This window comes from Microdochium trichocladiopsis (genome assembly GCF_020744255.1).
Source record: "Microdochium trichocladiopsis strain MPI-CAGE-CH-0230 chromosome Unknown B0I36scaffold_4, whole genome shotgun sequence".
Lineage (NCBI taxonomy): Eukaryota > Fungi > Ascomycota > Sordariomycetes > Xylariales > Microdochiaceae > Microdochium > Microdochium trichocladiopsis.
Genome location: NW_025763547.1, coordinates 1,503,560 through 1,526,888, shown reverse-complemented (window position 1 = coordinate 1,526,888; position 23,329 = coordinate 1,503,560). Strand labels below are relative to the sequence as shown.

The following is a 23,329-nucleotide window of genomic DNA, read 5'->3' as shown; positions in this document are numbered from 1 at the left end:
CGGCAATTGCAGCATTCTCCTTCCAGCACTCTGCGACGTCGATACGTACCAGCTGTCAATGTTGTCTCCTGCTGTCTGTCGCACAGCCACGGCAGGCCTCGCGCGCCTGCCAGCGTCACGACTGGCGCCCGTGACGCCACGCTTCTTCGCAACGCAGACGGGCACAATCGACCTCGCGTACGACCTGCACGAGCCTCCAAAGTCGGACCGGTCTCGCCAAGATGCACCCATTATCTTCATGCACGGCCTCTTTGGCTCCAAGAAGAACAACCGCAGTGTCTCAAAGTACGAAGCACGCACACGATCTGCCAGCCTGCCCAGCTTGAGACGGCCACGTTCAGGCAAGCACTGAAGCTAATGACGATGACAGAGTACTAGCGAGGGACCTCAAGCGTCATGTTTTTGCCGTGGTCAGTAGCCTTCCAGACGTCTTGTTTCCTGGATCGCTTGTTTTTAAGAACCACTCGGCCTGACACACCAGACATCGGCAGGACCTACGAAACCACGGGGAATCGCCACATGCCCCCATCCACAACTACACAGCCATGGCAGAGGACGTCGCTGCTTTCATTAACCAGAATGGAATCGAGAACCCAACCCTGATCGGCCACTCTATGTATGCCTCCTAGGACACCAGGCTGCGCTTCGCAGCGCCTGGATAATGGAAATACTGACGCAAGCATGTCGACCACAGGGGTGCTAAGACTGCCATGGCTCTCGCTCTCGACCAGCCAGATCTCATCAGCGACTTTGTGTCGGTGGATAACGCCCCGCTCGACGCCGCTTTGAACGGTAGCTTCGCGAAGTACATTCAGGGCATGAGGAAGATCGAAGACGCGGGTGTGACTCGCCAGTCGGACGCCGACAAAATCCTCGCCGAGTACGAATCGGTATGACTGACCCTTCCGATCGGATATTGCGCTATTCGTCCAATATGATTTCATGGATCGTTCTGTTGTCGCATGGCCTGATAATCCTACTTATCTTTAGGACCTCACGATACGGCAATTCCTCCTTGGCAACCTGGCCCGCAACGAGGATGGCGTCCAGAAATTTCGGGTGCCTCTGGCCACGTTGGCCAAGTCGCTGGACAACCTGGGTGATTTTCCCTTCAAGGATCCGAACCAGGCCCGATTCGTGAAGCCCGCCCTCTTCGTTCGCGGCACCAAAAGTAGATACGTGCCTGACGAGGCTATTCCCATCATCGGGCAGTTCTTTCCACGCTTCCAGATGGTTGACGTTGATGCCGGCCACTGGGTTACGTCCGAAAAGCCCCAGGAATTTCTCAAAGGTTAGTGACCGGTAGTCGAGTATACCCACCGCTTTGTCACTGACGCACTCCAAACTTCGCAGCTGTCATCGAGTTCCTCAAGCCTCAAGAATAGAATCATGTTGCAGGATACCACATAGAGATAGACTGTATAATAGCAAGAAATCTATATAGAAAAGAACAGCGCACACGCCGCCACACTGAGGGTATCTAGTATAACAACAACTCAATATACACGCCAGGACCCGAATGGGCCAGAAAGGTTCAGCCGTCGTGAAACCCAACTCTCAGCAAGAACAGTACGAGCTACTAGCTTGCGAACCGCCAGCATTGAGATCCAGTGGGCTTGACGCAGTCCTCTTGGCAAGCTCGCCTGAGAGTAACTGTGGCCGCTGGACAATCTCGCCTACCACGTCAACGAACGGCTGCTTGATGTTGGTCCTGGTCTTGGCGCTGACCTCGCAATACCCGGCTTCCTGGGATGCCGCGAAGGCCTTGGCCTCTTCCAAAGACACGGCACGAGTACCGCCGGGAGCCACCTTGTCCAACTTAGTGCCAACCTATCACAGGACCCGTCAATATTCACAACTACCCCGGCTTCGGCATGACTGGGCTTCTGAAAGAGGAAGAGGAGTTTGGGGGAAGGGGCTCTCACAAGGTAAATCACCGCGTTCTCCGACGCATTTGATCGTGCCTCCTCGATCCACCGATCTAGACTGAGGAAACTTTTGCGGTTTGAAATGTCGTAGACCACTATCACCCCGTGGGCTCCGCGGTAGTAGCTCGTTGACAATGTCCGGTAACGCTCCTGGCCGGCTGTGTCAAATATATTGAGACGGTATCCTTTGCCGTGGACGGCAAGCTTCTTGGTCTATCGTGGTTGCCCCGATTCGTTAGTGATGAGACCCGGATGGGAACATGTAGAGAGACAGAGAGAGAGAGTGTGTGTGAGAGAGCAGCTGGCTTCCGTGTGGTCTCGGTACATGCCCCTGTACTGACCTTGAAGTCGATACCTATCGTCGCAGTGGATGATTCTGGGTCGAACTGGTCATCGCAGTACCGTAATAGCACTAAGCACCTGGTTAGGTCATCCATCCGTCTGCCTCCAGCGAGAGCTGTCTGCACTCACGGCTAGATTTTCCAGCTCCGGAGGGCCCTATGACGAGAATCTTGAGGACCGGCAGGGAGTCCTCTGACGCCATGTTTCTGCACGAGAGTATAGCAAACGGCCTGCGCAATGAATGGTGGCTCGTGACACCGTCCTCTACGCCTGTGAAGACGTCGTTGTCGTCAAACTGGAACGAGAGCAGATTCCGGGCTGAATGGGGCACCGCAACTCTGGTGCTATTTGTGGATTCCGACGACTCATGTGCAACTTCCGCTGGGATCAAGACTGCAGTATCATGAGTGTGAGCAAATGAGAAAGATAAGTCAAGTATTGGATCAGCTTAGGAACTGACGGATCTTGGGCGGTGGTGGATGAGGTCATGTGCAATCAGTGATGGCTCAATCGCTGAGGACCAGCCATGGCAGGGAGGCGCTGCACACGCAAGAGCCCATGCACAACGACCTGACACCAGGCAGCGCTAATGCAGACCCCACCAATTCACGGCGCCCAGGGGGCGTTTTCGCCACAACCGCTCTTATCTACAATTGACAGGACAGTGATGAAGTGATGATCAAGATACTGTTGCACGCGATGGCATTTTGTTGAATTCACTGCAAACATTTGTCACGCCGAAAGAATTTGGTCTGTGCCAATGGTAGTCTTCAGCGCAGACAATACACGCTTGGATAGTCGTAGGTTGATTTTGTCTTCCGTCTTGCCGTCTCGTCATAAGAACGGGGACACCCACTCTGGCCGTGGAGATGACTGCAAAGGACGCAGGAAAGGGCTATGTTATACGTGGCTTTCATGCTAGGCTACTGGGTGTCATGCTGGCGAAGACCGCAGTGATGGCTTTGCTGATGGCGTTTTTGGCGTACCAAACCACGGTTGGAATGAGTGAGTTTGAGTGCTCTCTCACGCATACCAATTCACCGTGGAACAAGGATAAGATATGATTTCACAGATTGTTTTGATAAAACGCCAGACCAAGTGATTACTGTTTCAGCAAGCCATTCCCATTTTTTAATCTTCTCTGAGAGGATGCCGTGTTCGCGGCTACCGTACCGCGCCAATGCAAATCAGAAATGAGACCTAATGCCATTGCGTAAAAGACCCCACGCCGTTCCATGACCAGAGTTTCTCATGTCATCGTCGCATTTAAACAGTCTCGAGAACCCGCTCCTTGAACTCCCGCTCAACCTTCTGGCCGTCCTCGTTTGTTGTAGACTCGCCGTGCAGAGCCATGAGGGAGCCAAGATCAAACTTGGGCGCCTTCAGGAGCTTAACCTTGCGGATGTGGACCTGGAAAGAGACACGTCAGTAAGTGATACTGGATGGGCAGTCTCGTGAAGTCGAGCAACGGATAGAGGTGACCTACGTTCTGGAGGGGGTAGATGCCCTGGGTAGCCTTCTCAATCTCACGGCCAATGACCTCGGGGATGAGCTTGGAGGTGAGCTGCTGGAGAGTGCAGGTGGTGGCCTCGCGCTGGATGATGTCGGTCATCTTCTTGCGGATGGCACGGATCTGAGAAGTGGCGGCGTAGGTGGTCTTCTTGACCTGGTTGGGCCGGCGCTTGGTGAAAGCAATGGCGAAAACACGGAGGAGGTAGTCGTCGGTAGTCTTGACGGTGATGTTGGCCTCAATCAGGGATTGCCACTTGCGGACGAGCGACCGGAGCTTGTCCGAGGTGAAGTCAAGGCCGTGGAAGTTGGTCAGGCAGTTCTTGCCCTGGACCTCGTCGATCCGGAGCTTGACCTTGCGGAAAGCGTGGTCCTCATCCTTCTGGAGATCAGCGAGGGAGACCTCGAAGATGCGGCCCTTCAGAGCGTCGTTGGCGTTCTTGAGACCGGTCGTCCGGTTGACGAGAGTCTTGCCGACACTGATGGTTGATCACAGTCAGATAGAGTCTTCAACATCTTTGCGAGAAAATGCTATGGCGGGTCGGTGCGGGTAGGAGCCTTGGTAGTTGGGCTGGAAGACATACTCTCTGATGTTGAAAGGCGAGGGAGCCTTGAGGGAGTACCAGTCCTTGCGGGTGAAGGGGTCGACGGTCCTCTTCTTGAGGCCCTTCTTGCCCTTGGACAGTCTCTTGTTCCTATAGAGATAACCTGGTCAGCAACGAAAATTCCTGCTGCGATTTCGTGCGCTGTCCCGCCCGTCCAAAGTTTTGTCAAATATCGTTTTGCCCAGGCGCTTTATCGATGTGTTGAATCTCGAGAGTCCTCTATCTATGCTGCCATGGTGATTGTTTTCGGTGCAAAGTCGATGCGAGTCGTCGGGCAGGTGCTGCGCGGGTTTGGCGTGGCGGGTGTGCGATCAAGACATCTGGAGAACGAGAAAACTTGGACAGGCGGAGGGCGACGTGGCGGTCGAGTCATCGGGCGGCAGCAAGAAGCACTCACTTTCCTACAGCCATGTTTGCGAGGGTGTCGTCAAGGCGTGTCTAAGGTATTGTGGAAAGAGGCCGAACGTGCGCTTCACAGTGATCCAAATCCTAGACCAGGGAAGTGACAAGCCTGAGAAAAGTGCCCTTTTTTTTTGTTGCCCTGGTTGTTCGAATTGTGTGTGCAGCACGGACCACTCGCCAAAGCCGCGCCCACAGGAAGGAGCGAACCTGGGTGTGGGGCTCTTGCCCCACCTCAGGCCAGTGTTCACGAATCAGAGGGCGCCCAGCTTGCGCAGTCCTTGCCGTTCCCAACCGACCATCGCAACCAGGTCCGTCCGCCTTTGCGCGCATGTTGGAATCTCCCGTTCCATTTGCAATGTCCACCTTGACTTTCAAACCAGATCAGTGTTGACCAACGTGTGTGAATGCGCCGCCATTCACGCGCCGGCTGGCATGAGAGCTACCAAGTAATGTTGTTGTGCATCTCACTGCATCGTCTTGTCGACGTCACGGCTCTGCTGCGCAACAACTGCTCAAGAGTTTCGAGGGGGGATGTATGATCTGGTACCAAGGACCAGCTAGCACCTATATACTGTGGGCTTTCCCAGGTCACATTTTTTAGCCATCGGAAGAGGAGGAAGGCTGCATAAGGCCGTCTATTCTAAACCTGCAGAATCCATCACTCCTGGAGCAGGCGTCTCAATGCCCTGCTTTACAATTACGTCTTGTCTCGACAGCCAACCAACCGCCAAGATCTCGTTGAAGCAGTATCGAAGTTCCGTCTGGTTAATTCCTGGCTTGAAATGCAAGACCAATCTACGTGCTACCCCATCCCTAGCGCCACTCTAGGCAGTCCAGCTTCACGAATCCGCCTGAAAGCGGAGCAGTGCTGCTCTCGTGACGGGGTTGTTTTTTATTCAGGCACCACCGCAGCAATTCAAAGGACCCGCAGCGAATAGCGGGATTGTGTGCAGGCAGATCATCATGCCCATGACTGAGAAGAATATATTCGAACTTCGCTGTTCTGCCTCTGTTGCAGAGTAGTGGGATATCATGAAGCCAAGACCTAGGCGCATATCGCAAGCCTTTCAAACGCCGTACCAATGAAAAACCAATACCGTGTACGCCAACCCACGCTGATACTCTCCGCTCGAATCAACGCCGCCCGCTATTTGACCCGCACGGTGTCACGTCTGCAGCCCATATCGTGCCATTTCGGACGCAGACCAATTACATAGCTCAAACCAGGCACAGCAGCCAGGCATGTCGTGCCTGTCCACTGGTGGTCCCAAGAGCTCTTAATGATACATCTCCGCGCGCTGGATGCCGCGGCCGGGACCCCATCATGTCCGACTGGACGACTTTTCGTCGTCATTGTCCTCTTCATCTTCCCAAGTATCGAAACTGGGAAAGCTGAAGTAACATGCGGAATCTGTTTGCCTTGGTTAATGACCTGTCTGCGGTGTCTGACAAGAAACCCCATCTACTTACATGGTGATTGATGAAGGTTCCCGCCCGAGAGTTGCTGGTCGGCTCTCAACTGAGCCTCTAGGGAAAGGCTCTGACTGGATGATGGTGATGAAGGGGGGTACGAAGTCTTTGACACGACCACCATGTTGAGCAAATCAGTCGCCCGGCGATTGGTGTTTGGGTTGGTAAGTAAACCACTTGGCGAATGGACGGTGGTGATGGAAGGCTCTGTCGCGGCTGCTCTTAATAACCTGGGGCGGCGGCTGCTGCTCCGTGACTTTGTGGACGCGGTGGACTCCCTGCGTGATCCACGGTAACAGTCTGTCGATCCTGATGCCATGATTGCTGTGCGTGATGTTTGATCTTTGATGTTCGGGGAATGTGCACCACGACAGAAACTATAGTAGTGCTAAAGGCCTCGAGAAATGTTGCGAAGAGGAAGCTGGAAAGATACCGAGGATGAAACTAAGATGAAAGCAGGAACCACGCTCTGACCTGGATGTGATGACGGGCACAAAGACTCCTAAGTAAGGAGCCGGACTGAGCAAACGACGCCAGCGTGAGGAGCGGAGCACAGACAGGCAGGCAGACAGGCCGGCCGGCTAGCAAGGCCAGACAAGGGTCAGAGGTTGCTCACCCCGGTCACACCAAACCGCCGGGGATTTGTCGCAGTGCCACATGTCAGTCAGAAACGGGGAACAGGCTGATGTGGTGGTCCTTGTATGGCCGCGAGGCCCTCTTGGGCGTGTTACAGCCTGCACGACGGCCCAACCCAAACCGCCCCGAGGTCCTCGCTCGAGCTCTGGAACCACAACGTGTGGAGCACCGAAGACCGCTGACACTCGGCATGGAGCACGCTGCCACGACCCTGTCATGCTCCCATCACAGCGGACGCACAGCGCCGATACTGGACAGCGCGTGCGCGCGTCCCAACTCTAGACCATCGGCCATCCTTGCTGGTCGCACGCACTGGTGCGCCGGCGGTGGTGTGGAGGATGCCGTCTCGTCTGCAGATACAGGCACGGCCATGGCCTACCAGAGAGAGCGCTCTCGCTGCATCCCCTGAGCGGGGAGGGGCAACATCCCGGCCATCGCTCGCGCGTGCGACCCGAAGACACCACCTCGCGACAGCCACTCCGTCAGGGCGAGCATGGCCGTGGCGGTTATGGCACTGGGCAGCTGGGCAGGCACACTGCCGGACGCTCGCGCGGACCAGAGTCTAAATCGCTGTCATCGCGCTGAGCGTCGCTGCCAGTGGCTGGCCTGGCTTTCCCCGGGAGCGCTAGGTACAATCCGCGCCGCCGGGGCGTGCTGTCATGTCATGCCTCGATTCCCTCTGGCTGGGCGGTTTACGTGTGTCAACAGACATTATTGTTCTCCGCTCTCGTCTGCTTCACTGTACGTGCTGCCCTCGGGGTCGGAGTCAGCTGGATCCCATCCCAGCGCTCAAGCGCCTATTCACGCCTCACGCTCGCTCCACCCACCACAGTCCTCACGGTTCACGCACACAGCAGGGTCCCCTCTACCCATCTCCCAATTAACATTAGCATGCTGCCGAAGGTGCAGGGCGCAGGGTGCAACCCATCGCCCCGTACGTGTGGCTCTCCTTGTGACCGCCACGCCGGTGGCCGGTGCTTTGTGGTGTGTCGCTGTTGGTGGAGTCAGGTCTGCTGCAGATGGCTCGACAGGAACCGGCGGGTGGTCACGCAGGCAGGGCTACCACGGACTCACAGACCAATAACTCCTGGCTATGCCCCTGACTGTGGCGGCGAGCGACTGAATCGATTTGATCAGATGGTGCGACTAAGTCCCTCCCAGTTAGCCGGCCTGGCAGAAATTAGGTGCTGCCAACCAACCTCCGCATAGTCCATAAGGTTTACTTTGCCAGTAGCGCCGCGCCATCAAGATGACCAACGGGGGCCATTCCAGGAGATACTGTAGCGGTTCCCACTTTGCCAATGCTTCAGCAGCAAGGAGATGCGTAACGACGTATGCATCAGATCACAAACAGGCAAACCGAGCGTCCGCCCGCCCGGGTGGCCGGAGACGTGTTTCCGCGAGCAACAGGGAGGAGAGCGGCCGAATTACGTAGTGCGCATGGCGGCGACATTGCCCAGGCTTGTCGTCGCAAAGGCCAGGCAAGACAGGCCACCACTCCGCACTCCGCGCATGTACTTGCCAGCCAGTGAGGATGGGTCGCATCCGTGGACAGCTCTCTGTATCCAATCGAAAAACCAGTTGACGCAACAAGACGGGTTGACCGGTCGCCCCCCGTAAGCACCATGCCGGACGTGGGCCAGATGCATAATGCCTCCCTGATATCCTCCACCTTCTGCCACCATCCCATCCCCCATTTGCAGACGGAAGCTGCTTTGGGGAGCAGCTTTCACTGGCCGACGGATATAAGCCTAGCCCTTGGAACACGAGAAACTGCAGGTGCTGGAGATCGTCGGTCCGGCACGAGGGGAGCCTCGACGTGTATCTCGCGCAATCCCGATTCCTTTTTTTTTTTTCGTGGTCTGTCGTATCCTTCCAGCTCAAGATGCGCAGGTTGATGGAGCCGCCCCCGCAGCAGCTACGGAGGCCGGTGCCGCCCACTGATTGCCTTAACGCCTGCATACGTTCGCACACGACTTGACGATGAGTGAGGAGGGCATGCATGCGCCGTGGATCGTCCCATCAGCCCACTCTCCATGTGTGTGCAGAGCGGGACGCAACGGCTCGGCACCCCAGCCCTCGGCTTGGCAGCCTACCTACAGCACATCAATGTGCAAGGGTGTGACAGCCTTCCAACGGCTCAGAAATCGGAAGGCGCCGGCCTTCAGACTGTGTGTCCTCGAGAGGCAGTCCTCTCTTCTTTGTCTGTTCTAGGAAGTCTATCTTTTCATGCCTCAGTCTTCCGTCGGCATTGACGAGGCTCGTTGCGAGTGCCCAGATCGTCCTCAGCTCGCCATCCCGGTCCCAGCAAAATTTCAAGACCAGACACGGGTGCCGTGTTTCATGTTGCAGCAAGAACGAACCCATTTCTGCGACTCCAGCAAGGCGACCAGCTCACCCATTTTCTTGGTGCTATTTCTGTCCCGAGCTGGGAACCTGGAGACGTCCTTTCGAGTCTGGAACGCTTGATTCACATTCCCTCCACCCTCGTTTCGAGATGCGGAGCCAACCTGTTCAAGCGCTGGTTGTAGCGAACGAACCACATCAGCACACGAGCTCCTGCCTGCCCGCCCAGGGTGTCCTGTCGATCTTTCGACGGCCGAGCCGGCGTGAGGGGAGCATCCAGATTTTAGCGAGGTTCTGGAACTGCCGATCATAGATTTCCGGCAACACTCAGCCGCTTGACTTGCGCCGCGCTCCTGAGTTGCTGACAACCTGTTTTTCCTTTCTCTTCGAGGATGATCCGAAGTGACCCAGCATCTTGTTTTTGACAGCAGCGTGGCCCGATGACCTTGTGGTGGTGTATGTGCTCCCGTGGCTGTCTATATACAAGACTGCTTGTACTGCTGTTGTAATCTTGGAAGCAAAGGATACATTGTGTTGCTCCTCGCGTCGAACACGCAATTTTCAAGGTGGAGGAAAGAGAACTTCTTCAGCCAAAGATTTCATGACGCTGCCGATACTCATTAGCCTGAGCGGTCCATCACGACCCGAAAGGAGTGATGCTGAACCTACAAGTGCTCAAGCTTGGTCCCGGCTTGCCCTGACCAAGTCGAAGCTGTGGATCATGGCCTTCATGTGTCCGAATTTGACATGTCTCATTTTTAAGTCCTGGGCACTGTGCTTGGTGGGCGGCAGCGTGCTTTAGAGCCGTGCAGAAGGGGTGGCCTATGTTCTGTGTACGCGAGCGTCCCGAACCAAAACGTCATACCATGGGCCTGTACTGGTACGGGCGCCACACGACCGACTCCAGCATATCGCTTTGCTCGTTTGCACGTTATCGCGTATGCAGCACGCGCGCGCCTGCCATATGCCATATGCGCATACGTTTTGTCTCAAACCCCAAGGAAGAAAACTCACGAACTCGCGATAACGTGGCACCCACTCCAACAGCATTTCGGCGCATCATACAATCCCATCCCAAACATTCGAAACAGAAACTGGCGTGCTAAAAACATCAACTGCGCGCGCGACACTCCCGCATCACAACCACCAGGATTCGTTCGCCGTCATGGTATGCGCCTACACCCGACGACCAAGCGCAACCTCCGCGTTCTTTGCAGAGGCATCCTCCCGCACGGTAATCAGGCTGACGCGGAAATCCTGTTGTTGTTACTATAGGGCAAGCGCAAGAGTTCGAGCAAGCCCCAGGGCCCGAAAAAGGTACGACATACCTGGATTCGAGATCCAACACATCCTCCACATCGTTGTGCGCCGACTGCACAATGGCCCAATTTCGACTGCCGACGTGAGGGACGTGCCAGATGGCTCGGCGCTACGCCCGCCCGCGTGCCTGTGCCCAGAGCAAGCGCCAGAGCTGCTCACCTGCCATCGTTTTTGCGTGCAGCCCATCTTGAACGAGCACCATAGCTAATCGCCCAGGAAAATTGCCACGACAGTCCGAACCCCTCCCGACGACATTCACCTGCCTCTTCTGCAACCATGAGAAGTCGGTAGCGGTAAAGATGGACAAGAAGGCCGGCGTCGGTCAGCTTGACTGCAAAGTCTGCGGGCAGAAATTCCAGTGTGGAATCAACTGTACGTCTCAATTTTTGTTTGGGGCTGCAAATATGTTTTTGTCCGGTCGTGGGTGGGAAGAACATCTACTAAATTGCAAGGGCTTTGCGCGGACGGATAGATCTCTCTGCGCCAGTAGATGTGTATAGTGAATGGGTTGACGCAGCTGGTAAGTGCTCATCGTGCCGCAAACGCACAGAGTCATGGGTGCTGATACATTGTGGGAACCAGACGCGGTCGCCAAAGAAGACGCTGGTGGTGCTGGAAGGGGCAGCCTCTCAAGGCCAGGGGGTCGGTCATCAGGGGCTGGCAGGGGAGGCGACGACGACGAAGATGAGCGACGCTACGAAGGAGAGGGCATTGTAGGCGACGATGACGAGGACGACTACTGAGCTCGCTCGCCGTTTAATTCGTTTGATGCATACACTCGGCCCGACCGTTCGTTCACAGACTACATATGCGACGAACGCTTCCAACGACATATCATTGCTACGTTGATCACGAGGCACAGCCTGAATACTACAAGGCTTCTCGAAGAAGTGGCCTTGAGAGAACCAGGCTGGCTTGGCTTCTGCCCTCGCCAGTCTCTACAGAACGCTACGCGAACCTACATAGTGTAGAAACGATCGCCAAAATCTCCCAGCCCGGGGATGATGTAGCTGCAGAAGAGGCCCAGTTAGTAGAGGCCACACAGCACATATGCAAAGAGAACACTTACTTCTTATCATCGAGACCCTAAGAAGACGCAAGATGCACACGTCAGTCAACCAGTCCAACGCCGCTTCCAAAACGGTTCTTGCTTCGAATGTTAGAGTACATACCTGGTCAATGAATGCAGTAACAACCCGAAGCTTGGGGAATTTGGTGGCGAAGCTGTTGACACCCTCCGGACTGGCGATGAGGTTCAAAAAGATGATCCTCTCTTCCGGGACGCCCCGGGACTTCAGAACCTCAACGGCCATGATGGCAGAGCCCCCTACAAGAATAACGAGATTTCAGTTTCACACGTCCAAGGACCATCGGCAGTCCAGACATGGGCTGTGAGGTAGCACGAACCTGTGGCGAACATAGGGTCGAGTAGAAGGACCCATCTCTGCGCAATGTCCTCGGGCAGCTTGTCGTAGAAGAGCTTGGGCATCGCGGTCTCCTCGTCCCGCTGGATGAGGATCTTGCCGATGCGGACGGATCTACAACAATCTCTGAGTCCTTGCTCCATGGCCTCGCCAGCGCGCATGATAGAGACACCGCATATCTTGCCCTGAAACATCAGGCCGGCATAAGTGCGACCGACAGGTGTAGTGATGGTGTGCTCTACTGTGGGCAGGTGGTTGAGACCTTCCTCGACGAGCAGACGGATGATGCGATTTGAGTAGAAGATGAAGTCGGCACGATCGGTGTTTTTGTCACGAATCATCCTGTTCGACCCAAAAATGTCCACATCGAACGCAGTGAGTCCAAATGTGCTCCTTTTTGACGCGGTATTGGAAGCAGGGAGATTGAAGATGGAGAACCGCATGGGGCAGGGACTCACGTGAGCAAGGCGATGAGCTGAGGAGTCTGAGGAAGAGTGACAACATTGTCATAGTTGACCTCCTTAGAGACAGTGGCTGAGGGTTTTTGGCTCTCTGACCGGTAAGGCGGACCAACGCACTGCGTTGGGCCGGCCTGAGGCCGTTCCCCAGCTTCGGTAGACATTGCCTACGATGGTTCGTATTAGCAAAGACACGAGGCATTGTCGACAGAATGGTGCTGAAAGTTTGAGGCCAGGGCGGCCTGTTCTTACTGTTGTAGAAAGGATGAAAGGCAGTGTCAGTGAAGTCCACAGTTCATGAGACGCCCGAGCGAAGTGGACTGGTGAAGCGATGTAAGCTGCGCTCTGATGGCGAAGGTCGCACAACAGAGCATTGACGAGGGAAACTGAGTTGGGTTGTCTGCAAGAGCGGTTTTGACAGCCCGCCCAGGCTAGTAATGTGGGGGTGAGGTAGAGCGGGACAAACCTTGAGATCTCTATGAGCGGAGAGGGACACCTTCAAGTTAACTTGGATCGGGCGAGATGCTTGAGCCTGCTCAGATTTCAGAAACGAATGCGAAACATCCACCAAGAAGCTTGTGACAAGACAGGTTGTGCGCGCAGTTGCTGCTTAGGTCGTGGCCGGCAATGACCCTCAAGAGCGTGGAGGTGAGACTTTGAGGCGGCTAGCTCCGACGGTCGCCGTGCGTTTTCGCTCCGTGGTACACAGAAGTCGGAGGCGCTCCAGGGTCTTGCCCAGCCTGCACGATAAAAGTGATGCGAATGACTAAATGCAAGGGACCTAGTCCCAGGGACCCTCTCCGTTTCCGCACGAGCCCGGCCTCTGGGGCGGACCGTTTTTTTCTTGCGAAAACGGAGCTTCATACAGTGCAGTAGCGGGCACAAGACCGATATGCGCTGGCGTGTTCCGCACTGTGTCCATAGGTACTCTCTTGCTCCAGAACCCGCCCGCCTGGACATGGACGGCCTGCGGAGCACCCGCCCTAAGCCTTCCCAGGTTGTAGCGCCTGCCGGAGACTGTCCCCGGTGGGCATCTTTGTTGTTGTTGATGTTGCCGAGCGTCGCATCGCAGTCGCCAGAGGTTCAAGACTGCCGCGCATCGCACCTCTCGACCAGATTGCCCGCGCGCAAGCGATACTCGGATTCGCTGACTTACTCATCTGGTCTTTGCGCGCTCATTCCTTTTCCGTCGCGCATCGGACGCAACAGAGATCCTCAACCATTACGGTCAACCGACACCCCACCGCACGTTAATGCGCACCTTCCTTGGGCAGTGCATGGAATCGAAAACGCGCATCGCCGCTCCCTCCTAGACAACTCCCTGTAGCTACACGCTTCCACTCAGGAGCGCACGCCTTCAAGTCTCAAGTGCAAGTACTGCGCAGTACAGCTCCAGGCCAGGCAGACCGCTGCGAACATCGCGTTTCGCCCGTTGTGCCCCAAGCGCCGTCACCCGATGCCCCCTCTATCCAGTCCAACGTTGCATAGTTCGTCCACGGTAAAACCGAAGAGAGGATCATGGATGCCAGCTCCGACTACAGCTCGGCGCGGAAGAGGACGGTGACGACGTATGGAAAATTTGCAAAGCGTCGGGCTGTGCCCTCGTCCAATGTCTCGGCCTCCGCGTACGACTTTCCCGCAGACGACGATGAACTCTCAACTGCGCCACGCAATACAACTTCCAGCAGCAGCGACCCATCTCGGCGACCTTCCCCATCGATACCAGCATCTACAGTACCGGGCCAAGCGCGTGTTCAAGCACACCCGAAAGCTCTTGGAACGTCTCTAGTTCGAAAGCGCAAGCTGCAACAAGTATCGCCGGCGAAACCATCAACTCAGATTGCGCCCGCGAAACCTGCCCGTACTTTACCACAGACTAGTGCCAGCAATGGCGCAAATTTCAGGGCGCGACGAGTGCTCTCTGCTCAATCGTCAGACTCGTCAGAACTGGATCAGCAGCAGTCAAAACATTTCACTGCCAGCCCGCCCCGGACACCAACACCGCCAAGAGCTTCACAGGCGAACAAGCGCCGCACGATTGCCCACGAGGTTCCATTTTCGCCAAACACAATGCAAGCATGGGATAAATTGGGGCGAGATGCCTCCCCAGACCAGGAGGTACAGACATTACGGCACCAGATTCCCGTCCGGCTAGCGGACGACGCCCTAAACGTTCCGCCAGCACAACCATCTGCTGCCTCCGGCACAAAGCTGCCAACCAGCCTTCCGGCTTCGACTGCTGCAGCTATGAGCAAGACAGCACCTGTTAAGAGACAAAGGAAGCGCCTAATAGATACTCTGGCAGAGCAGAGCACTGGCGCTGAGGACGAGGAGCACAACAGCGACGACACCGACGAGAAGGATGTAATGCCAGGCATGCGGCCACAACTAAGCTCCAACTCTTCATTCAGCTCAAGCTCTCAGAACACTGGCGCTCCACCAGCGACGCCACTGGCAAAGCCAAAAGCAACGCCAGCCTCGCAAGTGAGGACTTTTGCCCGTTCCACGAGCGCGCTCAAGTTCCAATATGGCCAACAGAACAAGATCCTGGAGGAGGAAGTAGACCTGTTTGATTCGCTAGCCATGCCGAGCGAGAGCTCAGCACCCCTCAAGGGACGACGGCTCGAATTGGGCAATCACAAGAAGAAGGCTAGCGCATCTCTGGGCCTGGACGACGACGACTTGGATACGGACTCACCAAAACGAATGATTCGGAACATTCACGAATTGCGACAAGCGGGTGCCGACTCGCGCGATGCTGATGAAATGGCTGACCTCAGCTATCAGATCGGTACTGCTGGGCCAGCTGTCTCCTCGCGACGGACAGCCCTGATTCAAGTAGCCGAAAAGCTCCATGACAAGTCTTTTGTGCGCAAATATCGTGCACACGGCCTAGAGCAAACCATCTTCCGAGGAGTTGAGCACGAAGAGGACACTATTGCTGCGTGTCTACTCGCCAGTATTCTCATCATCGTGCTTGCAAAGGAGCGAAGTGCGCATACTATGCAGGTTCTCCACGATGAGAAGCCAGTTGCAATGCTGGTACGTCTGTTTGCCACCAGACAAACTCTCAAGGACGTCGTGCGTGACCGGAAGAGCAACTTGTCCAAGCGGAACCAGACAGCCATCTTGGACATACAGAAGACGATCACTCAACCAGCCGTGTGGAAGTCTACCTCTCCTTTGCGCATCTCACCATGCACTTTAGGGCTGAAGGCCTTGCGCTATCTTGTGGCACCCGGCGAAGATCTGGCCAGCCATGCAAGCATGCTACCTGCCTCGGTGACGGAAGCATTGTTTTCGATCGTGGAAAGCACAGTCGACGAGGTCAAGACAAGTGAGGACCCGGTCGAGGTAGATACTACCGATCTTGAGCTTGCGGTTTCGATATTGCATGACCATGCTGCCTATCTCTCGACTGTGGCAGAAGACGACAGCCAATGGGCGACTGCACACTTACCTGTAGTCGCTGACCTCTTCGGGGTGACTATGGGGCGTCCGAACAAGACACTGGAGAAATCTGTGCTCAAGCTGACCATCAACATGGTCAATCACAACCTAGCCGCACCTGACATCTTTGTTTCAAGAGGTCTTGTCCAGCCGCTGGCGGTCTCGCTTTGCGAGAATTTTGGGAAGGCGCTCGAGCTTGTGATAGGAGACCAGCCTACGGAGGGGCTGCTCGACAGTCTTGTTCTCGAACTTGGCATTCTCATAAACTTCTGCGAGCACAGCCCACTCGCTCGAAAGACAACGTTTGAATGCGGCTTTGGGGATCAGGCCCCCATCGATCAGATCATACGGCTCTTCCTGGATAACCGCCGGAAGACTTCTGAGGTGAGCAAGCATGAACAACGAGGACTACTGGACGAAGCGACACTGACACCCCCGCAGGCTGATTCGGTGGAGAAAAGCCATCTCAATGTGGTTTTTGGGTATTTGACCATCCTGCTGGGCTACTTGGCATTGTATCAGCCTGTACGCGAGAAATTCCGGCGGAGCCACCCAGGCAAGAACATGGAACCTCTCTTGGAGTCGATCCGCGAGTTCATGTTCTATCACAAGAAAATGGAGAGCCTGGCTGGAGGAGAAGACGAGGATGAGGCGCCCAAGAATGCAGAGTGGCAGAGTCTGCAGAAGCTGGCTTACAGTATCGAAGACGAAGCCAGGATGGATTGAAGGGGGCGGGCGGGCCGACGGCACCAGGACGGTGCATGACTTTTCAGCGATGATAACCACGATGACCACGATGGCGGGCGAGCGCATGGAGTATGCCTCGCCGACGATGACGGAGAGAGGGCGTGCAGCGCCTATGTAGCAGCACATATGCAGACCTTGTTTGAATAAAGAGCCGGGTGACGAGCAGTGTTGCATAGCATGACGACGATGCAGGCGATTTGTTCTAGAACACGAGGCGGGCATGAGGAAACCGGGAATGTGACCTGCGCGCCCGCTCGGCCCCACCTGGGCTGGGCAGGCGGCGGGGAGAACCCTGCTGTGACGACGGCCCGAAGCCGCATCAAGAAGACTTGCGCCCGCCTGCATCTATCTGCATCTGCATCTGCACCTACCAAGGTACACTTCGTCTGCAGCCACGACGTCCCCCCTCGCTCTCGCCTTCCCGCCGTTCACCCCCAGCATCATCACAAGACTGCATCGTTGCCACCGCCGCGACGTCCTCTCGCTCTCCGTACACGACGTCGCCAAGTCTGCGAAGCGCCCCCCTCTCGACCGCATCAAACATCCACCGGCCGTCGCATTCGCTCGACCGCCTCCCTCGCTTCGTAGACCTTATCGCACTAGTTCGGCACGTCAAAGACGACACAAGGACCCTTCGTGACATCAGCAGGACTGTAGCACGCTCACTGCCTTTGAAATTGCCAATCCACAAACACCCTTTCGAAGACTCCATACGATGCCTGCTCCGCCCAAGCAGCGTAAGGTCGCCATCGTCGGCAGCCGCTCAGTCGGTATGTTCTGGTCCCTGCTCCTGGATCATGCTTCTCGGCCATATATAAATCCAACATGCCCGCCCCCTTCCTCCCTGGTGGGCACACCTCCCCCGTCTTTGACCTGAGCTAACCGCTCGCTCTTCTCCGCGTCCCCCGCACAACAGGCAAGTCATCTCTCGCAGTGCAGTTCGTCGACGGGCACTTTGTCGAGAGCTACTACCCGACGATCGAGAATACGTTCAGCAAGGTGATCCGGTACAAGGGGCAGGACTACGCGACCGAGATTGTCGACACGGCGGGCCAGGATGAGTACAGCATCCTCAACTCGAAGCACTTCATCGGCATCCACGGGTACATGCTCACGTACTCGGTCTCGTCCCTCCCGTCCTTTGAGATGGTCCAGGTCATCCACGATAAGATCCTCAACCACCTGGGAACCGACTGGGTACCCATCGTCATTGTCGGCAACAAGAGCGACCTGCGCCCTGAGCAGCGCCAGGTCAGCCAGGAGGACGGCCGCAAGCTCGCCGAGAAGATCAACTGCGGCTGGACCGAGGCCTCGGCGCGGTACAACGAGAACGTCGGCAAGGCGTTTGAGCTGCTCATTGCGCAGATCGAAAAGTCGCAGAACCCCAACGAGGCGCCGGCAGGCGGCAAGTGCGACATCATGTGAAAGTGTGGAGAATTGTGTGAGGAGTGGGCAGGTGAGGTGAGGATATACCTCAATGTCGAGAATTTGGGCGGTAGCGTGTGTTGCAGAGACTAGGCACAAGGTGCATTTACAAGCAGGACAGGCCGTATCATATCAAGGACGGACCTGCCTTCAAAGCACGACCAATACACTGACCATCAGAGGCTTTCGGATCCTAAGGTTGTCTTTCTACCTCGTTGCTGCAAGAACCATGTCGCGAGGTCGATTGGTACGTTTTCAGCTTATGCCCGCTGAGCCACCGCCGCGGCTGTGGTCAGTTTTCCGGGGCAAGGGCACAGGCTTTCTGCCTGGTTGGGGGAGGTACTACATCTCTTTATTGGGTCCATTGGTTCACATTCCATCTTTGTTTGGTGTTTAGACGTTCTTTGGCAGACTTCGCTGTTTCCCGGTATGATCATAGACAGCCACGAGTGCAGGACCAGCCTCGTGAATATCCATATCTCTACTTTCTTTAGGCAATGTCAAATATTTCTCAACGATCCTGCAAGGTCGCACATGCTTTTGTCCTGGTTCAGTGGTTTTGGTTGAAATTCTCTGTTCCCAAAATGCTAACATACAATGAATACTTTTTGGTGGTTTCTCGTCCTTCCCCCATATCTTTTGTTGTTTTTATAACCAGCGTGAGTGCGAGCTTCATCTTCCTGTTCCACCTCAGTCACTCGAGTAATACGCAGATCCAGATGATGACGGACTCTGAGCTGATGGGACTTGGTCGCCCGAACTGTACGCGGAGTCCTTGCTCAACTCAAATCGCACATAATCAACCTACGACTGCGCGAAAGTCTCGAGGAATTCGACCAACTCTTCGGTGGCTCCGTCTCGAATGGCGTTGTAGTTGCTGATGCGGATGCCTCCCACGCTGCGATGGCCCTTGAGGCCGGTCAGGCTTACATCCTTCTTCCAGCTGCCCGCGGCATTGAGGAAATCCTTCTCGCTTTGTTCCGTCTCGCCATTACGAGATACGCGGAAGCAGATGTTCATCCTCGATCTTACGGACTTGTCAGGTACAATCTTGTAGATGTTGCTGTGCTTCTCTAACACATTGTAAATGGCCTCCGCCCGGCGATTCGATTCGGCTTCCTGTCCAGCAATCTTCTGCTCGGGGTATTTGGCATGGAGCTGCTTGAGCACTTGACCGGCGACATATACACTATATAGGTGAGCGACATTGCCGGGTAATCCGACTGGACAATGGTGCAAGGCGGAACTTACTCGAAAATGCTCAGTGTGTTGTACAAGCTGTTGTTAGCAGCAATGGTCTCATAGGAGAGGACGACCGGGGCGACAGGGAGGCCAAGCTTTCTCATGAGCGAAGCTGGTGGCTGAGGGCACGCAGGAGGGAGGAGGCTCTTCTTGATTATCACAACCGTGATTCCAGTAGATCCAAGGTTCTTCTGAGCGCCGAAGAAGATGGCGGAATAGTTCTTGACCGGGATGCGTCTTGAGAGAATATTGGAAGACATGTCTGCCACCACGATGGGACCAGTCCCATCGGCCTTGGGCTTGAGCGATTCTGGGAAGGCCGGAAACTCTACGGCGTCGACAGTCTCGTTGTCACAGAAGTACACCATGGCCGGGTCTTTTGAGACAGACCATGAGCTCTCCTCGGGAATCTTGCCAAACTTGCCACCATTAACCTTGCGCGAATCAGTGGCCATGTTGACATACTCCTCGCCGATGAGACGGCCGGCCTCCTTGTAAGCCTTGAGAGACCAGCTGCCAGTCACGAGGTAGTCGAGCTTGAGCTCAGAGTCGACGGCAGACTTGAGAGCCGCGACAAGCTTTTCGTTGGTAGCATCCTTGTCGGCATCGAGGCCGAGGCTCTTGGCGATCTCTGACTTTTTGCGGGTGACCCAGGCGCCGACGAGGTTGTAGACAGTTGCTGAGAACTCACCGGACCCGCCGCCCTGCATGAAGAGGATGTCATAGTCGTCGGGGACGTCGAGGAAAGAGGCGAGATCCGCCTTGGCGGTGTTGAGAATGTTGGAGGCGAGCTCTGAACGGTGCGAGTGCTCAGCAATGCCGAGCCCGGTGTCGTTGAAGTTGAGCAGGGCCTGCGAGGCGTTCTCGAGGACGGCCGTGGGCAGCGGAGCCGGTCCTGCGCCGAAATAGTGGACGTTGTCGCGAGAAGGCATGGTCTGTGTGATCCGGCTTGGCCTGAGAGAATGGGTGGGATGGGTAGGATTAGGTCTGGGCAATGCCGTGGGGTTTATGTGAGGACAGCAAGGTGAGACTGGTAGTCGGCCCAATGCTTCAAAATCAAGCAGGAGGGGAGCTGCGGGTGCGTGATGGCATAAAGTGCGCACGCAGCAGCGTCCAGATGCGTCACGGAGGCAAGTGCATCACTCGGGTCGAGGACTGGGGAGTCGCGCCTGCAGTGCCCCGCTAGCCGATGTCGCTTGCAGAGCTCGCGGCGCTGGAAACTTTGTCCCGCAGGGGTTCAGGCAGGCCCCCACAATCACGTCCCCCCTTGCAGAACTGCATCTGCTGCGGCGCCGCACAACAAGCAGACTCGTTGTCGTTTTGTGCTGCCATTGCCCTCTGTCATGGGGAATTCCTCTCTTTGATGCAGCCTTTCAGCACGCGAGGCACAGGGCCAAAGATGGCGCCATTGGTATGGCTTACAAAGATTCGTCAGCAATACACCAGGCCATGCCGCGAAACAGCTTCTGGGACCAGGCACGGCTCTGGGTGCGGAAGGGGAAGGTCATTGACGGCAGCCCTATACTCCACACCATATACCGAGCCGGCTATTGCTTCAAGCCGCTGGGCTTGGCCATGTCGACTGGCCAGAGAGTTCTCGGGCTAGAGGAAGCTGTAATACCCCAGAAACACGGCAATTCATGCAAGCTTGGGGATCGCCAAGGGTCAGCCGGAGCGCTGTTTCGTTTTGTTCATGCAGCCATCCAGATCATCCGACTGGTACCCGACCTTGATATGTATAATGGACGTCAGCCCGGCCGTCGTCAGGTCTTGCCTGGCACAGAGGCTTGCTTCCCTCGGCAAGAGGCTGCAGGCAAGGCCCTGACACTGTAATCGCAGCGTGCCAGCAATTCCGAGTGTCCCAAATCACCCGCATTCCGCCGCATAGCATCAGCTTGCTTGTTGGTGAAAGCACGCACGCGGCCTTGGTTGTGCCACGGCACAGCCCCCCACCTGCCCGCCCAAGGTCCCCACTGTGCGGCAAGCAATGCCCGGCCCCGGCAGGCCGGCCGGCCGGTCCTCGTCCCTTCGCCTCTTCCGTAAGTGAACCTGCCCCGGTCCTCCGTGTTCCCTCCTCTCCACATCCTGTGCATCTGCCAATCACCACCTTCTCTTCTTCCCCCTCTCTCCCATGTCTTCGCCGCCGGCCGCGACGGGCCCGCCGCAGACGACAACCGAGTCCCAGTTTCAAGAACAAGACCAACCCGTTCCTCCTCGTGACCCCACAGCCACAAACAACAGCCCACGCGTCTGGTTCATTTCGTCGGCATGCTCCCCGCTCGTCGTCCGCCTCATCCGCCGCCTGCTCGCCCACGGTGACTATGTCGCGGCCTGTCTGCCGTCGCACGAGCTCGAAGATCCCATCCGGAGCCTCGACTTCCGCACCTTGGTCGCAGAATGCAAGAGCTCCGACCGCGAGGACCGGGCCGGGTGGAGGGACCGCATCCGCAGCATCCAGGCCGACGGGCGTAGCATGGGCCAGTGCGGCGCCGCGGTTGCCGAGGCCATCGATATGTTTGGCCGCATCGACATTTTGCTGTGCTGCAACTCGGAGGCCATCATCGGCACCGTCGAGGAGCTCGCGGCGTCCCCGGCAGCCCGCAACCTCGTCCAGGACCAGTTCGAGACAATCTTCTTCTCCCAGGTCAACCTGATCAAGGCCTGCCTGCCGACGCTGCGGGCTCAGCACAATGGCCATGTAATCCTCCTCACCAGCATTGGCGGCCACATTGGCACGCCGGAAATGTCCATCAACACGGCCGCCACCTGGGCCATCGAGGGCTTCTGCGACTCGCTCGCATACGAGATTGCCCCGTTCAACATCCGCCTCACCATCGTCCAGCCGCACAAAGAGATCTCCATGTTGACGAACCGCATCGTGTTTGCGCCGCCGCTGCGCGCCACGTCCTCGAGAGCTTCCCAGCACAACACGGACGGGCACATGTCTGTGCCTAGTGTTCGAAGCATGCTCACACGCGTGCTGAATCTGGACCCAGAGACCGCACTGCCATCTCCCTCTGCCGGGAATGGCGGTGACGACGACGGTGACGACGACAACGACGACGAGGACGATGATGAGGGAACCGCCACGGCCGGGACCCCGCCGTCGCACACTTCATCAGCCGCCGCCTCGCCGCTGTCCGAGTCCGAGAATACTGCTCAACAAGGACAGCCGTCACAGCATCAACAGGCCACCTCGTCGTCAATCTCCTCCTCTTCCTCCTCCTCAGCACCACAACGACAACAAGCTGCACAACCGCAACCACAAACCAACACAAGTCGACCCTCTGGCTCGAAAAGTAGCACCACCACCACCACAAGCAGCAACAGCACAAATGCCAGCAACACCACCACCGCTTCCGAGAGCATAATCTACCGCTACCCGCGCCTCCCCGAGGCATCGCTCGACACGCTCGTCAACGAGACGGTCACGGCGCTGATTGCCATCGGGGGCCACGAGAACCCGCCCGCGAGGCACATTGTCGGGTTCGAAGGCGCAGAGGCGGTCAAGGAGAAGCTCCGGACTGTGACGGAGGAGCTGGAGGACTTTGTCGAGGCCAGTATCGCTGTCGACATCACGGAGTCGGAGGACTTTGGTGGTGGTGGTGGTGGTGGTGGGAGATTGAGTGTGGGCGGCGTGGGAGGTGCTGGTTTCTCTGATGAAAGGAGAGGAGGAGGAGGAGGAGGTGGGGGAATGGGGGCTTCGGTGGGAGCTGGAGGAAGAGCCACAACGGCGGATGGGATGATGGGTGGTTATGGTGGTGGTGGTGGCGAGCACATGGACTGGGATGGAGGGTCGCTTTGGTGAATTTCACATTCGAACCCTCGAGGCAGGGCCGAGCGGCAATACGAGGACATGGAAACTACGTAGATCTTCTGTATTGACCACAAACGTGGCTCACTGGCCTTTCAAGTGCTCCGCCACTAAATATCATCCTCTGTGACAAATCAGAGAGAGAGCTGGCAGGACAACTGTTTTTAAAGTGCCACCAGCCATGCATTACTGTTATTCCCGCAAATGATAG

The 23,329-nt window shown here is 56.4% G+C and overlaps 11 protein-coding genes across 11 annotated transcripts; 6 read left to right on the top strand and 5 right to left on the bottom strand.

Annotated features, from left to right (window-relative positions):
- Positions 1 to 58: 58 nt before the first annotated feature.
- B0I36DRAFT_361754 (Alpha/Beta hydrolase protein) lies at positions 59 to 1,385 on the top strand (the record flags this gene model as incomplete). The annotated part of the gene is made up of 6 exons (XM_046158534.1): positions 59 to 285; positions 371 to 410; positions 492 to 616; positions 695 to 890; positions 991 to 1,291; positions 1,354 to 1,385. 6 exons carry the CDS (start codon positions 59 to 61, stop codon positions 1,383 to 1,385), a joined length of 921 nt encoding a protein of 306 aa, XP_046013854.1.
- On the bottom strand, positions 1,251 to 2,773 carry B0I36DRAFT_103955 (rab protein). Its single transcript, XM_046147758.1, has 4 exons — positions 2,400 to 2,773; positions 2,270 to 2,340; positions 1,926 to 2,141; positions 1,251 to 1,830 (listed from the first exon to the last, which is right to left on the bottom strand). The coding sequence occupies exons 1-4, from the start codon at positions 2,470 to 2,472 to the stop codon at positions 1,558 to 1,560; spliced, it is 633 nt and encodes a 210-aa protein (XP_046013853.1). The 5' UTR covers positions 2,473 to 2,773; the 3' UTR covers positions 1,251 to 1,557.
- Positions 2,774 to 3,151: 378 nt separating this feature from the next.
- B0I36DRAFT_320583 (ribosomal protein S3Ae) lies at positions 3,152 to 4,930 on the bottom strand. Its single transcript, XM_046153571.1, has 4 exons — positions 4,782 to 4,930; positions 4,364 to 4,474; positions 3,757 to 4,258; positions 3,152 to 3,680 (listed from the first exon to the last, which is right to left on the bottom strand). The coding sequence occupies exons 1-4, from the start codon at positions 4,793 to 4,795 to the stop codon at positions 3,537 to 3,539; spliced, it is 771 nt and encodes a 256-aa protein (XP_046013852.1). The 5' UTR covers positions 4,796 to 4,930; the 3' UTR covers positions 3,152 to 3,536.
- An 804-nt stretch (positions 4,931 to 5,734) lies between these two features.
- Positions 5,735 to 6,901, bottom strand: B0I36DRAFT_320577 (uncharacterized protein). The gene is made up of 2 exons (XM_046153570.1): positions 6,257 to 6,901; positions 5,735 to 6,197 (listed from the first exon to the last, which is right to left on the bottom strand). The coding sequence occupies exons 1-2, from the start codon at positions 6,573 to 6,575 to the stop codon at positions 6,109 to 6,111; spliced, it is 408 nt and encodes a 135-aa protein (XP_046013851.1). The 5' UTR covers positions 6,576 to 6,901; the 3' UTR covers positions 5,735 to 6,108.
- Positions 6,902 to 6,941: 40 nt separating this feature from the next.
- On the top strand, positions 6,942 to 7,301 carry B0I36DRAFT_348143 (uncharacterized protein; the record flags this gene model as incomplete). Its single annotated transcript, XM_046156651.1, has 1 exon — positions 6,942 to 7,301. The coding sequence occupies one exon, from the start codon at positions 6,942 to 6,944 to the stop codon at positions 7,299 to 7,301; it is 360 nt and encodes a 119-aa protein (XP_046013850.1).
- A 3,484-nt stretch (positions 7,302 to 10,785) lies between these two features.
- Positions 10,786 to 11,074, top strand: B0I36DRAFT_206649 (transcription elongation factor 1; the record flags this gene model as incomplete). Its single annotated transcript, XM_046148845.1, has 2 exons — positions 10,786 to 10,930; positions 11,031 to 11,074. Coding segments are annotated over 2 exons (189 nt in total), but the record flags the coding sequence as incomplete, so codon positions are not given.
- A 442-nt stretch (positions 11,075 to 11,516) lies between these two features.
- Positions 11,517 to 12,604, bottom strand: B0I36DRAFT_373504 (uracil phosphoribosyltransferase; the record flags this gene model as incomplete). The annotated part of the gene is made up of 5 exons (XM_046160202.1): positions 11,517 to 11,568; positions 11,628 to 11,644; positions 11,731 to 11,885; positions 11,966 to 12,324; positions 12,441 to 12,604. 5 exons carry the CDS (start codon positions 12,602 to 12,604, stop codon positions 11,517 to 11,519), a joined length of 747 nt encoding a protein of 248 aa, XP_046013848.1.
- Positions 12,605 to 13,508: 904 nt separating this feature from the next.
- Positions 13,509 to 16,983, top strand: B0I36DRAFT_320555 (wings apart-like protein regulation of heterochromatin-domain-containing protein). Its single transcript, XM_046153569.1, has 2 exons — positions 13,509 to 16,274; positions 16,332 to 16,983. The coding sequence occupies exons 1-2, from the start codon at positions 13,959 to 13,961 to the stop codon at positions 16,614 to 16,616; spliced, it is 2,601 nt and encodes an 866-aa protein (XP_046013847.1). The 5' UTR covers positions 13,509 to 13,958; the 3' UTR covers positions 16,617 to 16,983.
- A 369-nt stretch (positions 16,984 to 17,352) lies between these two features.
- Positions 17,353 to 18,062, top strand: B0I36DRAFT_361748 (rheb small monomeric GTPase; the record flags this gene model as incomplete). Its single annotated transcript, XM_046158533.1, has 2 exons — positions 17,353 to 17,407; positions 17,554 to 18,062. The coding sequence occupies 2 exons, from the start codon at positions 17,353 to 17,355 to the stop codon at positions 18,060 to 18,062; spliced, it is 564 nt and encodes a 187-aa protein (XP_046013846.1).
- Positions 18,063 to 18,581: 519 nt separating this feature from the next.
- On the bottom strand, positions 18,582 to 20,422 carry B0I36DRAFT_320551 (pyridoxal phosphate-dependent transferase). The gene is made up of 2 exons (XM_046153568.1): positions 19,314 to 20,422; positions 18,582 to 19,251 (listed from the first exon to the last, which is right to left on the bottom strand). Exons 1-2 carry the CDS (start codon positions 20,234 to 20,236, stop codon positions 18,867 to 18,869), a joined length of 1,308 nt encoding a protein of 435 aa, XP_046013845.1. The 5' UTR covers positions 20,237 to 20,422; the 3' UTR covers positions 18,582 to 18,866.
- A 1,013-nt stretch (positions 20,423 to 21,435) lies between these two features.
- On the top strand, positions 21,436 to 23,112 carry B0I36DRAFT_348138 (uncharacterized protein; the record flags this gene model as incomplete). The annotated part of the gene is made up of 1 exon (XM_046156650.1): positions 21,436 to 23,112. One exon carries the CDS (start codon positions 21,436 to 21,438, stop codon positions 23,110 to 23,112), a length of 1,677 nt encoding a protein of 558 aa, XP_046013844.1.
- Positions 23,113 to 23,329: the final 217 nt, after the last annotated feature.